General features: G+C 36.5%; 1 protein-coding gene across 1 annotated transcript in view; it reads left to right on the forward strand.

Moving 5' to 3' along the window:
- The window catches only part of LRP1B (LDL receptor related protein 1B), a 676318-nt gene that overhangs the window by 627061 nt on the left and 34187 nt on the right, over positions 1 to 15070 (forward strand). The window contains exon 85 of the mRNA XM_019472156.1: positions 6860 to 7024. Within this exon, the coding sequence (XP_019327701.1) occupies positions 6860 to 7024 (165 nt within the window). The remainder of the gene's footprint in view (positions 1 to 6859; positions 7025 to 15070) is intronic.

Genomic DNA, 15070 nt, shown 5'->3' on the forward strand with positions numbered 1-15070 from the left:
AATGCCTAGTGAAGCATTTTTAATATATTGATACTTTTCAGTATCTTCCCACAACTGCAATATCTGTTATGCCTTTTTAAAGGGCTGCTGAATAAGTGTTTCTTAGCTTTCTGATTACAATTATATTTCAAGTAATGTCTAGCATAGGTTTTTTTGTACATTTTTTTCTTGTATGTTATTTTTGTAACAGTAGATTGCAGGTTTTGTAGCCTCACAGATTATAAATTATGACTTGAAACTAGCCTCAGTGTCATAGCACACTAACAAGTGTATGTTTTTGCACTATTTTGACTTTTTAAAAAAAGTATGAAGTGGATGTTAAATGTTTGTCTCATGCTGACACTCCACTTAGGCTTCCAAGATCAGCAGAGGTTGCTGGAAAAATCAGAGTTGACCTCAAGATCGGCATCTTGAATTAATACAGGTTTCTAATTAATGGCTGGCTGACAACCCACTTGCCATTAATAGGTCACTAATAGCCTGCAAACAAAAGACAAGTCAAGTTCTAAACCAGGTTCTTTTCCTTTAGGAAGTTATACAGTATGGAATAAAAAAAATAGGAGCCATAGTCTTCCTTTCCTTTTCTGATGAAGAGCTAGAAAATGTATCTGAAATATTCCAAACTGCATACATTCAGCTTGTTTAAATCTAGCATTATATTGTCTTCGTTGTCTCAGAACGTTTTTGGCATAGTTATGGATGTCAGCAACCCAAAACAGCAATTCCTGCCTTACATGGCTGTCAAAACCTGTATATTGTAGAAGAGTGACCTGACATTAATCCAAAGAGAGGTTATATAGTCATACTTTTTTGTTGGTCTGCAATGAAATCCTTATTCAAAGTCAGCTGAAATATTCCTGTTGATTTTGGTGGTCTTCCGGTTTGTCCGTAAAAGAATGAAATCCAGAAGATTTGAGAGACATGAGTGTCTGTGAAACACTTTTTAACTGATGTTTTCATTTGATTTTTGTTACTGGTTTGATCACAATGCAATAGTTGTATAGTAGATAGGTTACAATGATTTACGTACATTATATTTTATGTGTTCAAAAATAGACTACCACTAATTTACAGATCTGAAAACTCAGCTTTTTAAGTCCCTCTTAGTTGACATCATTCACGTAGCAATAGAAGTGAGGTGTACTAGTTGTTTTGTACTTGCACAGTAGCTATTTCAAGTCATGTAAGAAGTCTTTTAGTTTCACAAATTAGTAGTAATTGTGGATATCAAGAACTAGTATTCAAGTTACAATAGTAAACAGTAGTATATTGAGCATTCATAATACTTTTTAGTGTCCTTAAGTGTTTTGGGTCTTTTAAAATGTAGTAAGGAAACTAGTAGTGGATTTCCATGACTTGACAGAGTCAAAATGGGACAGCCATCTCCAGTTCCCATCCATCTTGAGTAGTGTCCCCAGGACAGTCTGTGTTTGAAGATTCTGTTTTGACAATGCATATGTCTGTATCCTTGTGAAAAATCCTTTCTATCAAATAATTATTATTTTCAACATTATTATGCCATTCTTCATTTTGGTAGTTTTTGGCATGACTATTGTAAAGGTGCCTTGCACGCTTTGTACAATTTCTTATTAGTCAGTCTACCTTAAGGTTGGTGACTGGGAGGTAATCTCAGTCTTGCTCTGTTTCTTGTGATTATATCCCAAAAACTGACTCAGATTCTTGTTCACTGGATTGTTGGGGTTTTTCTTTAACAAAAGAAAATTGAGCTGAGTCTTGAAATTCTGCATAATATTACTACTGGCTTCATCCATTGAGTTGTTTTTTCTTCATAAGCTCTACGTGAGGAATTCTAAATATTGAATCCTCAGTGGCTTTCTGTAAGACTGAATCCACATTGCTTCAGACAGCTGTTTCACCAGCATCTCACACAACTGATGAGAAACAGCTTTTGGGTTTGATTTGGCTTTTTCAAGCCGGAGTTATTGCAACATACGTGTGTTGTATCATTCAGAATGTTTTTACAACAAAATGAGTTCCTGTGTTTTCTTAGATAAGCTTCCAGCTCATTTCTCCCTAGATGATTATGATTGACAGAGCACAGTTCTTTTGTGGTTTATTTATTTACTATAGCAGGCCTGACTTTTTCAGTTTGGAAGCTACCCTTTAGTTTTCAAATGGGTAGAGTAGCACTTCATTTTCCTAAAAGAGACCGCTGGATTTGCATCCATTAGGTTTCTTGTATCTAATTGTCTGTAGCACAATGAAGCTAAAAACATACCAAGAGGATGAAAACGCAGAGACTTGCACTGGAGGAAGACAGTGTGTACCGCAGCTGAATGAGCAAGAGTAATGAACGCTTCCAAGCGTTCTGTGTACTGGAGCTGCACGTTTATCACTTTCATTTTAAGAAGGGAATATTTGTGCTCTCTTGGCTGGGTGAAAAGTCTGAGAAAAATGATGAAGACTCGGGTCTGACATTGCTTCTGAACAGAGATGAAACATTTAATTTATCATGGTGTTTCCTTGAGCACATTTCTGTGGGGACTTGCCCACTGCACACATAGATTGCAGGCAGACCAAGTGCTTTGGCGGGGGATGTAGAGGTTAATCCCTATATACCTTCTTTTTCACCCACAAAGTCTGCCTCAGGGAGCTGTACTAGCAAAAGCTATGCCAGTTCAATCCATGCTATCTTCTTGGGGTTTGTCCTGCTTTCAGTCTTTTTAGATATCAGATAGAACAGGGGTCACGCAGAAATCTGCTTCTGGTTTGAAAAAAATCTTTTGTTTACAGCAGTATCTTCTGTATTTACAAAGGGGTTTCCACTGGGACTGGTATTTCCCAGAACGAAAGAAAACGGGTTACATTACAGTAGGTGTCAGTTAGTTTTTTCTCACTGTGCATCCTTTTCTTAGCCCTTCTCTTCCATTTCAAATTGTGAAGCAAACAGATTTTTAAAAGAAAAAAAAAATGTGAAGGGAAAACAAAGAGGAGGATCTGTCTTACAGCATTTGGACAAAATTTGGGGGTTACAACTTGTTCTGACAAATTTCAGCGTATGGAAAGCTGGCAGATAGTAAGGCCCTCCTCTGGAGGGACAAGAAGATTTATACAACCTTACCATAACATTGGAACTCTGCACTCTGTCTTTAATAGGTACATTCAGCTCAGTGAAGGATGAGCTACACCTTTGTCTGAAGGATAGGCAAGAACAAATACCGTTCTGCCCCATGAGATGAGTATTTTCCACTGTGGGGAGGGAAATTGTTCTTGTCCCAAAGAATGTAGTTCATTAACCTTGTGCTCCATAGCGTCATCTCTCCATTTAACTGCCTAGTCCAGAAATCAGTGGATATTTCAAAGGGAAAAAAATAGCAAAAAGTAAGATGCATTTTTCTCAAGAAAGAAAGGGTTGTTATAGAAATGCCAATAAAGGATGTATGTGTATGTGATTGGGGGAGAGGGATGGAATATCAAAAAATTGAACAAGTGAAAGGAAAAATACCAGTGGAGTTCACAAAGCTTTGTTTTGCTGCTTTATCAGTGTTTCTTCTGTGTAAGATTTTCCTTTTACTTTCAGTTAAAGGAAAGAGTCAAAGATGGAGCAAATAAGCCATAAGTCCATTAATGTTTGTGTCAAAAAGTCATATCAGGAAGTAAAACATAAGAAAAACTGCAAATCAAAGTTATTTGATTCTTTATTAAAGATATATTAAGATTGAAATAGGCAAATCAAGGCAGCAGAAGACTAAATAACCAGGCTAGGAGAGAATGTATGAAATTACATGACCTGTAACCCTTTCCTTTCTTTCATGTTAGAGAGATCCAGTAGCTAGACTAGGAGGAGTATAACAAGTGAAATTATTTACTTCTGTCATCTCAGAAGTGAAAAAAGCAGCTGAGAGGTCTTTGAGTCCAGGTTCCAGCAAGCTCAGACCAGTATTGAATTGACTCCAGGTTTAAACCTTTCTGATTTTTTTTTTTTTTTTTAAACTTTGTTCCAATAGTGGGTACTTACTAGAGCTGTTCCTATCTCTTCTTTCAGAGGTCTTTATTCAGTAATTCAAATTAAGAATATTCAGCTTTTTGTAACAATTCTTCTGTGTTTCTCTCCTGTATTCTTTTTCTTCCTGTCTTCTCCTACGGGACTGGGTTCTGCTCCTGCCTCCCACACAAAGGCATCTGATCCCCTTTTGGTACTCGGTTGATGTGAATAAGCAAGAGTAATTTGATTCTTGTATTTACCTTCAGACAACAAAGCAGCAGCATTAAAACCCCTATATTGTTAAAGTCTAACATAGTATTTTAAAACTGGCTTATCCATTACATCTTTCGATGCTATTTCGTAGCTTATTGAAAGTCCAAAATTGTTGTAGTAACTTTTCTCTGTTTCACATTAGATTTATGTTGAAACTCTTGAATTTAAAATGTGTTATAGAGAACAAAATCAGTAGCAAATTTTAATAATTCTATGATGATACAAAGTATTACAACCTGTTATGTTTTTTCAGGAACCTTCTCAGTTGACCGTTGCATAAAGTTATAACATATACTGCATTTTAAAAGTATAAGACACGAGTGTCCCAATCTTTGAAAGCCAATTGAAATTAGATAATCTTTACTGTGGGCAATTTTTTGGCTCAGTATATTTTCCTGTAAATATGAAGGCATGTATTTCTTGGTGTGGTTAGGGTAACTTTCAAGTTTGTAGTTCATGTTTTATAGTTCTAAATATGTGTTTTGATACTCTATTTTTCTCTTGAATTCATAGTCTGTCTTAATTTCCTTTTTTTTTCAAATTTTATATCCTTTCTGTGGAATTGCTCTAGAAGATATATATATGACATATTTTTAATGTGCTATCAGAAACGTTCATAAAAATGAGCACTTTTCTGTGCTCTTCAGTGTTGTTTATTCCATTTTTACCAAGTTCCACTCTATAAACTCATGACTAATGATAAGTAAAAGAGATAAGATAAGCAAAATAAAAATAGACCTTCCCTCCGATAAGATATGCTACATTATCCATTTAAACAACTTCTATAATGAGTAACTGAAGAATGGTTCATGGAACATCAAAGGATTTAATGAACCACCCAAATAAATAAAACACTGAGGCATCCTCAAATTCCCAAATACAAAGTAGCTTCGTTACAGCAGATGTATATATCCAGGGTGGATACCGAAAAATTAAGAGCATGTGGTATTTCATATTTTTATTGTAAACACCTGAAATAATGATGTGCCAGTTGGTCCCCCACAATAACTTTTAGATTTGTGGTCTAGTTTCAGCTTAGTTTGAGAGTTGTGCAATTGCCTGAAAGATGATCAGTTCCCAGAAGCTTTGTTTAAATAGGTTTGATCCCAGGTTACATGTCTGCACCATCTCAGCACTGGCCGTGAACGGAGGCAGCCAGACCGTGCCGAGGAGGGGCATACATGGGCAGGAAAGAGAGACTTGGGTGCATCCAAAGAAAAGGCTGCTGCCTAAGCACGGTTATATTACTGAACTTTGCAGAGTCCGTGCTGGAGAGAACTATTCAGCTAGAGGATATCCGTCATTCCTAAATTCTGCACTTCCAATGCAATGTATTTCTTTAAACGTGAAAAAAAAGGAGTTGGCGTGCCTGTGTCACTCAGTGTTAGACCTCAATAGGACAAATGGGAACCTTGACTCTTTTTCATTAGTTGTTTAAGTAAAACAGATTAATTCAGCAAAACATCTGCAGCTAGTGGATATATTACTGAAGAGTTCTCAGTGTGTGTGGTATCCCTCTTGTTAAAAGCCATGTAGGTTCAAATGCTGGATTAGTTAGGCAGCAGTCTGGCTTCACAGGATTTGTTTTGCTATGTGAGAAATGAAAGGTCTTACTGCTGAAAGCATGCTTTGGGCTGGAAAGGTGCTTGTCTGTTTCTTTAGGATTACAATTATTTGGATGTTTGAGCATTGTATGCGTGCTAGTCTATAATTGATTTATGTTGGTGTCATTGAATGATTTTACATCTTGTTCACTGAAATTAATAGAGGTCTATTTTTCAAAGTATTTCCAAGACAGGCACAACTCTAATTGCAAAACAGCTTTATAGAAAGATTGAATCTGGCCTAATCAGAATTTGTGTCACCTTGTACCTCACCCCTAAGACAGTGGCACTACTGCCGTAAGGACTCGGTGAACGCAGAGCAGCAGGCAGTATCTCCTCTCAGTGATTTTACAGACTGAGCAGATGAGAACAATAAATCACAAAATATGGCTTAGGAGTAACAAGTTAGTATGCAAACATCAATTTTTTATGAGGATTTAAAGGCTGAATGATTTTCTTTTAAATATTTTGGATAGGGTTTAGTTAAGAAGGTTGTTAGTTAATAGAGTGAGTGGAAGAGAGATCCAAAAAATCAAATAGAAAAAGGCTGAAGTCACCAGAAGATGACTGGGAAGTTTTCTGAGATCCCCCAGGTGAAACCAACTTGCATTTTTTCATTTCTTAAACTAACTAAGAATGATAGTTTCAAGCAAGAACCCATACTGTCATTACTAACTTACATCCTAAGGAGGTCAACTTTCCTGTGGCATCATTTGGATGAAGCAAATCCAAATTTGGGGGCCAAGCACAGGCCCCCAGCTCGGTACGGTACAAGCCCACAGCCCTGCTGTACAGGCTAGTGCAGCCCCCACCGATGCTGCAGCTCTCAGTGAGGGCTTACGGTCTCCCAAGTGTGTATTTTTTTCTAGCACTGTGGACACAGAAGTGATAGTTTACTTGTCTCTATTTTGAAAAGTGGTTTTTTCCTCCTCATTGACAGGGATCTGTAGCTCTATTTAAGATGCAAGGTTCTGTTTTGCCAGTTACATGAAATGGGATTGTTGAAAACAACTCTGTGTGTGTGCTCTTGCTGCAGATGATGCCTGTAAATTAACCTGTGAAAATGGAGGAAAGTGCGTTATAAATGAGAAAGGGGATCCCCGATGTCACTGCTGGCCAAGTTACTCCGGTGAAAGGTGTGAAACTAACCATTGCTACAATTACTGCCAGAACGGAGGAACCTGTGGAGCCTCTCTCCTTGGTAAATATTTCTGAGCAGCTGTATCTTACTATTGTACCTGCCTTAATTTAAATGTTTGAATTTATTCCTTGTTTGTGATTTTTTTTTTCTCTTTTTAACTTATTTGCTTTGTCCATACTTAAACTATGTGCGATATAGCAGTATATACCATCCATATACTTTATAATCAATAGTGCTTTTCGTTCACTTATCTCGCTGTTTTAACAGAATTAAGCTGCACCCCACAAAAGGAATCATGGAAATAAGTATTCAATATGAAGACGCACATGTTGAGGTGTAGAAATGGAAATGTAAAGCGTAAGGTCCAGTCAGACTACATCTGGAAGAACCCCACACATCTTGCTCTCTCTTTATCTCAGTTCTCCCTCTAAATTTTTAGGTGCATACACGGAGATACTTCCTTAAATTACAGAGTTGTGTGACCTCAATCTTTTACCTTTGTCTTACTGGAATTCACAAAGTAAGCATTTTACTCATCTCATTCTCAGGAAGACTTGGTTGATCAGAATTCAGATCCTTTGTTTTCCTGAAGGAAATTTGAAATCACATCTCTTATCTTCAGGGAGATTATCCTATGTGTCAAAATGCGGGTATTTGGCAGTCGATCTTTGCCCCTAACACACAGGCTGTTGTAGCTTGTATAATGCAATTAGTGCTTGGGCTAGAGAGGGAAAGTGTGATAAGAAGTACTCTAAAACTTAATAATTATGTGAGAAAGGAGAAGTTGAATTCTATTTTCTGCTCCGAGGAATATTTAAATATTTGATTCAAAGTAGAATAGCTAGAGAAGAGTTTGCTGTCTCGTCTCTTTTCAGAAGCCTATCAGCTGCTGAAGATGGTGGGAATCATTTTTTCCTACGTGATGAAATGACCAACACCCTGGTCTCTGAAAGAAAAGTACAGTACCTGACTTTAGAAGAGGAGTTTGTGACTTTTGCACAAACAGAGCGAGCTCCCTGTAATGCAGAATTGTGTATCTTAATCTCTGTGACAGAGGAGGCTTAGATCTCAATGATTTCCTCAGCACTCCTTACTAATTAACTTTCGCTTCTATAGTTTAGTAATTTAGCTTCACTTACTATGCTGGCTTCTCTGGAGCCTCCTCTTATTTACTGAGACGTGGTGGCAAAAATCCAAGTGAATGCAAATCTATCAGTGTGTTGTGTGCCAAACAGAGGATTTTTCGGTTCTGAGTACTTGAGGGTTAATAATCTTGCTCATAGTTAACATCACTAATAATGACTAAATATTAGAAAATGAGAATACTTGAAGTTGATTAATTATACTTGAAACTGCTTCTAACAGCTGATGGAACTACTGACACAAATGATAAACAGAGATTTTTCTCAATGTAGTGAGATCCATACATGTTTAGTGAGGACATGCAAGTGAACGAAAGTAAGTCACGGGTGATTTAAATGACGTGCAGAACTTCCTTGTCATCTGAAGAGAGGGTGTTTACCCCACATCTTTACACGTCTGGCATTTAATCGATACTTTTGTGGGGTTAAAAGGCTTCATAAAATTAATAACTCAGCTCCTAGAACTCAGCTCAGTTCTGAATCCTGCAGAGACCCCAGGGTTTTATTTAATCCTTTTCTTTCGGCAGTAGCCATAGGGCTCACTCGCCTCCAGCAGCTCGTGTTTTCTTTACCAGGCAGGTAACACTTGCTGTGCTCACACAGCTATGCTATCGCCTGGATATTTATTTTTTTCCCCCCCTGCTAAATCCAGCCTCTGAAATCTCTCAGCCTTGCTGAAATGATTAGTGTAGTAGGTTTGGTCACCAGTGAGTAAAGGAGAGATATGAGCAGATTCTACAATATACTTCTCGTAAATTGTTAATTGTGGCCCCAGCTGCTACAGAGGGCCTGGAGATGCAGGCATTAGCCTTATTTCTGCTTGGTCTCAAACAGGATAATGTGCCTGCTCCAAAAATGCATCAGGAGAGCCAGCATGGATGTCACCACAGTCCACATTTCATTGTTCAGTTGCCTGATTTTGGGGAATCTGGACCTTTAACTGCAACTGAAGTTTACTGTACCACACGTGGCCAAAGTGTGCCAAGCCTTTACGAGCCAAGACCAACACAGAGCTGGTTCTGATGACTCTTACTGGGCATACCTGCTAACAGGAATATTCTTCTGCTGTGCTGTGTCCACTTTCCCAGTTTCATCGAATTTTTAATAATCGTATTTCAAGTTAACCAGATTGCCTATCTGGCATTTCCAGTTCATGAGGGTGGCCATGCCTTGAAGCCTGTGCCATAACTTTCATGTGCTGGACATGTGAAAAAATGACCATATACCTTTCTAAATCAAAGTGACTCCATCCAGCATTCCCGATAAAATTTTTGAATTGATCCGCATGTCATCTTCCTTGCATGCCTAGCCCCTGGACCCTGTAAATATTCTATTAAGAAGAAATCTCTATTTCTTATCAGACTGTATTTCTTATCTATATCAGGCCATAAATTGTGTGTTACTGAAACAAACTAGCATGTCAGTGAGATGTCCCCTTATCCTAGTTCAATCTAATTCATGATATACTAAAGCCATTATGTATCTTACAGAGGGAAGCTAAACTGGACGCCCCAAAAGCATTGAAAACTGTAATTAAGTCAACAAAGCTTAATTCCTCAAGTGTTTTTGCAGCAACCGTTTCCTCTTTCCAGTCAAATATACCACTGTGCAAAGCACGTCATTCAGTCATTGCATCAGTGAGTGCACATTTAGCTTCAGGGGCTGCACACACCGTTCCCAATTTAGGCTGAGGGTGTGAAATCCAGACCAGAGCAGCGTTCACTCACTTCCTCGCCTTCAAGGCAGAGTTGATCTGCTTTGTCAGGTTCATATGAGAGTCATTAGTGTATATGTTACTTTATTCTTGCACATGTAGGAATATAAAGGTTCTTTATTACCAGGAATTGCTCTGTTTTTCCTTAATGGTTGTAAAACTTAAGCATTATATTATGTCTAGATTTAAAATATTATGTCCTACCAGGTTGACCTGTCTGCTAGCAATAGGTACCTTGCACTTTTTTTTTTTTTTTTTTGGTAGAGAATCCTCTCGCACTTCTGGAAAACATAAAATTACTATTTTAAAATAAAGTCAGCTCAATGTCATCTTAATTCTACTGTGCTATTGCTATCTGTGCATACCACCTCCTGTACTACAATGCTCACGAGCACTTCCTCAAAAAGCAGCATCTGTACTTTTGATCCATTATACACTTGGCTCATCAATCTGTCCTGCTAAACTGATGCAATCAAATTGCATGTATTTTCCCAATTTTCTATTTTTTTAAAGTTTATTTTTGTTCAGAATGATGAAGCTTTTTCCTCTGGAAGTTGCAGAAGCCATATGTGTGCGAGTGCCAATCCAAATCCTATCCGCAAAATATAAATGACCTGTGATAATTTCAGCTTGCTTGACTCTCTCTTTCTTAGAAGCTCTGATTGCCCTTACCAGTTCTCGTATATTATCCAACTCAAACAGCTTTAATGCAGTCGATCTAACAAGTGTCATTCTACACGCATGCCCTTTGGAAAGCTTAGGGACTGCCAGGAAATTTAGCCTCACAGGGAGATGAGCTTCTGCAGGGTCCCCGCTGCCGGGAGGCTTCCCTAGGAGTCAGGGAATTTCCTTACCGTTGGCTTCTGGCTCAAAAACCGAGGAAGAGATATCCTAAACCAAACCTTTCATCATATTCTGATATAAATAAAATGATGCAGCATATGAAATACTCTTCCAGTGAATGTGTGTGTTCTAGTGAATGTGTAAATCCGGTTCTCTTTCACCACCTAATATGTAATAGTAATGTGAGAACTAATTAAGTAAATTGCAGAGTATTACTCATTTTTTAAAACATGATTGTGCTAAATCTTTGCTGGATGTGTTAAGTTGTAGAACCTCATTATCTGCACACAAATGTTAATTTGTTAAACAAATCCCACTGGCAATTCAGGGATTATTCACTGTTGGTTTATTTACTGCTAAGCCTTTTGGCAAATTCCTATGTGAACATTATATAGCTAGAGATTGGGGCCGCTTTAATTAAAATTTATAAGTTTATGACAGTCGTATTGAACTATAATAATTGAACAAAGAAAATGTCATCAGTTAATTAAAAGTACACATCTGAGATGTGTAATTAAAAGTTTGGGTATAATAATGAACACTTTCCAGTAAGCCAAATTAATGGGAATTTGGAAAAAAATTAAATGTTACCATAAAAATGCACTTCCTTTCTCTTTACAGTTTAAAGTAAAAATGTTGGAGCAATAATTCACTAAATGTCTTGAACACATTAACTAGATCTAACTAGTTCACAGAATTAGATAAATACATATTCGTACTATACTTACAGTAGGAAGAGTACGTCTAACCATGTAAAATTGTGATGTTTGTATCAAAATGAGTAAAAAATTATTGTCTCTCCACTAAATGAAAATTGATGAAATATTCTCCAAAAAAAATTATATATGAAGTAGACATTATTTTATATCCTATTTTATAAGCAGAACAGGTTGATTTTGGGACACGGTGGTACATACTGAAAACACTGTCAGGGAAGAACCTGTTTCTTTTGCTAACGTCATATCAGTCCCAGTAGTCCAAAAAAAATTATATATGAAGTAGACATTATTTTATATCCTATTTTATAAGCAGACAGGTTGATTTTGGGACACAGTGGTGCATATTGAAAACACTGTCAGGGAAGAAACTGTTTACTTTGCTAACGTCATATCAGTCCCAGTAGTCTCAAAAGGGGATTCTACATCATCTTGTCACCAGGACAGGGACTGTGGGAAGGGGAGAGGGGTGGTATTTAGCTGGATGTTGAGGCTGTCTGGTCTGTCTGGTCTGGTGCACAGCTGATCTGAGGGTCCCAACAGAACTACCACAACCAGCCTTGGTGAGAGCAGCCTTTGAGACTACTGTAATATATTTAGAGATTGTTCTTTTCTCCCTTTCTTTCACAACATGGAGAGAATGTATATCTGTTGGGATTGATCCCAATCAGCTCACCTACTAATTATGTACAGTAATACAGCTTCTCTCCATCGCTGTTGGTTCAGTAAAGCTAATTATGGTTCATCAGCCACACAGAAATGAATTATTGTGATTCCCACAGACTGCTGATAACTACTCCAGAAGACATGATAATACTTACAGCAGGCTGGTGTAGTGCCACATTGTTTTCTTTAATAGTGACAGCAAGTGAAATATGTAAATTAAATGTGCATTTTCACACATAACAACTTACAAACACACATTGCTGGTAGTGAATTTACCATTGTCTGGAAGAAATAAATAATCTATGTCTTGGTGCAGGCATTCATCTTGGATGATCTCGTTTTTCGAAATTTTTAGAAAGCTTACAAAAATACTGCTATTTCCCTAAAATATTTTTTTTTAAATTGCAAAATACCTTATGTGGTCATACAAAATACATAATATTTCTCTGTTGTTTAGGCAATAGCATGAATCAAAGGTGATCTCCTTAGAGTTCTGTTCATTACAAAATAAATGTAAATAGGAGTTTAAGAAATATGAGTAGATTCCCAAAAGAAATCACCTAGATATTACAGAGACAGTGCACTAAAATATTTATTAGCTATTTTTGAAGATGATTTGAAAAGTTATTTGCTATTATATAGCAAATTAAATTGGCAAACTAGGAGTAACTTGTCTCTGTCATCAAAACCTTGTTGAACATTGTAGGATTTTGATCCCTATCATCTTCTTATGGATTATTTTCTTTGTAAGAAAGAGGGAAACTGCATTTCATCTTCATGCCAAAAATGTCACACATTTTGTTCATGTCCTACTGCCAAAAATAACTTCATATGTCCTAGGCTCACCATAAAGTGTTCTCCTTTAATTTACTAAATTCTGTACAAAACATTTGAAAAAAAAATATGAGAATTTTATGTTTGTTTCAGGTTCTATCAGTTCTAGAATTAAGATAAAAAGTTCTGTAAATTATTATTCTTATTTTTTTGAGAGAGAGGCTACATAGAGAATCTTCAGAGAATAGTGACTTTCAAGTACATTGTTTCCCCAGAGAATTTTCATTATTATTTTTGTTACTTGTTTTATATGTCTTATGAGGCACCCTTTAATGTATTCTCTGCAATTCATTTCTTTAGAATTGTTATTTAGAATTATTTTAAATACAAAGTACTCTCATCAATACAGGACTACCTGCATTATGCTTCTACTTGCATATACATATAGCGAGAAACTCAGCGTATCCAAGAATTGGATTAGAGATAGTAAATAGCAAAGTGCATGCACTTTCTTTGTAAATCACTGAGAGTGGAGAAATCCTGGACAAAAAAAAGGTGTGCTTCTTGCTTTCTAGATATTATTACTGTGGTTTTGAAATTGGAACACTTACACATGCAATGCTGAGAATGTGCTGCCACCTTGTCCTCCCTGACACTTTGACAAGCAACATTTTTCAACATAGGTAATAGAAACAGGAAATTTTTCTTGGGATTATTATGTTACGGAAGAGACTAAAGAAGAGGATAGTTGAAAGCTAGGATGCTAATCTGTAATAGGCAGAGGAAAAGAAGACAGTATTCGCAGACAGTAAATCCAGTTGAGGATTGCACTGAAGAAGGAAGAGCTCAAAACAGGGAATTTTTTTTTTGTGTTTTCTTTCAGAAAATTATTTTTGCCATTTTTGCATAAAATACACCAAAAGATGGTTACCTGAATTTGAAGCAGTTAGCATTCCATAAACCACTTTCCTTATTAATATTTTTCTGTGCTGTAATGTGTTGTGAACGTTTCTGTGGTGGTGAAGGTTGGGAATTAAGAGACAATTTTACTTCTGTCTCTCTATAGCTCTAATCCTGAAACTTCACGACCAGTGTAAATGCTGAAGTTCTCTGTGCATGAGGTTACCATGCAATGTTTGTTAGTTAGGATATGTGACGTCTTGGTGAACGTGACTATTTCCTTTGCAAACATAAATCAATATTCTGATTCTATGATACAAAACCTTATGGCATTGTTTGTGTTTGTTTAATACTGTGGTTTTATTAAACTGTTCTTGGAACCATTTTGTATCAGAAATAATTTGTGAGAATAAGGCAGATTAAAATGTCATTATTAGTATTATTTTAGATGCCAACAGTCTGTGTATAAACAGGAAATGAACTATTAACGTTACTAAAAGTCATGTTAAATGGAGTGACAAAAATGGGGTTTAGGCTATACTGTATTAAATTTTCATGTAACTGTCAGCAGTTTGGCATATTTATCAGCCTACATTAGCAAAGAATAGAATAATCTTTTCTACAAACTAGGAAAATATCATTGCCCCATCATTTTAAAAAATAGAGGAGTATTAATAATAAAAACTGGTTTCAGACCTCCAGATCTATGTTCTATCACTATTTTATTTTAACATTTTTATTGAAACACTGATTCAGATGAAGGATTATGTGAAACCCCCTGGCTTAGGGGGAGCAATTTAAATACAAGTGTATACATGGGGAAAAACAAAAAGAGTCTGTGCTAACATCTGAGTTCAACATCTTTGATTTAATGTTTAGATCACAGGGGATGGATATGAATAGCCAGGCTGATGCATATTAAACTAGTTGGAGCTATTTTTAAGTCAATGCTTTTGTTCCTGCTGTACTCATTAGAGGAAGAGACTAACTGATCTCATGGTCTTTAGGATGATTTGCAAAACACTTTAAATTAGCATAGCTTAAAATAGAAAAAGAGAAAAGAATTACATGAAGGGTTTCATGTAGGAAGAATAAGAAGTAAGTGAAGGAAAAAGAATAAATAAATCATTCTGCATGAATCGGAGAAAGTAGAAAAAATGAGGGCACTTGCATTGAAAAATTCTCCAACGAATATGATATTAAGTGATTACATAGTATCAAAATAAAGGCAGACCAGAAGAAAACTAGAATTGTGGGGTTTATGGACTATTTAGTTTAATCTACATTACTTTAATGAGACAGGCAACTGAATAGAGAAGGAAAAAAAAAAGGTAAGAAGGGCTGCACATTT

Source organism: Aptenodytes forsteri, unplaced genomic scaffold (genome assembly GCF_000699145.1).
Source record: "Aptenodytes forsteri isolate BGI_AS27 unplaced genomic scaffold, ASM69914v1 Scaffold11, whole genome shotgun sequence".
Lineage (NCBI taxonomy): Eukaryota > Metazoa > Chordata > Aves > Sphenisciformes > Spheniscidae > Aptenodytes > Aptenodytes forsteri.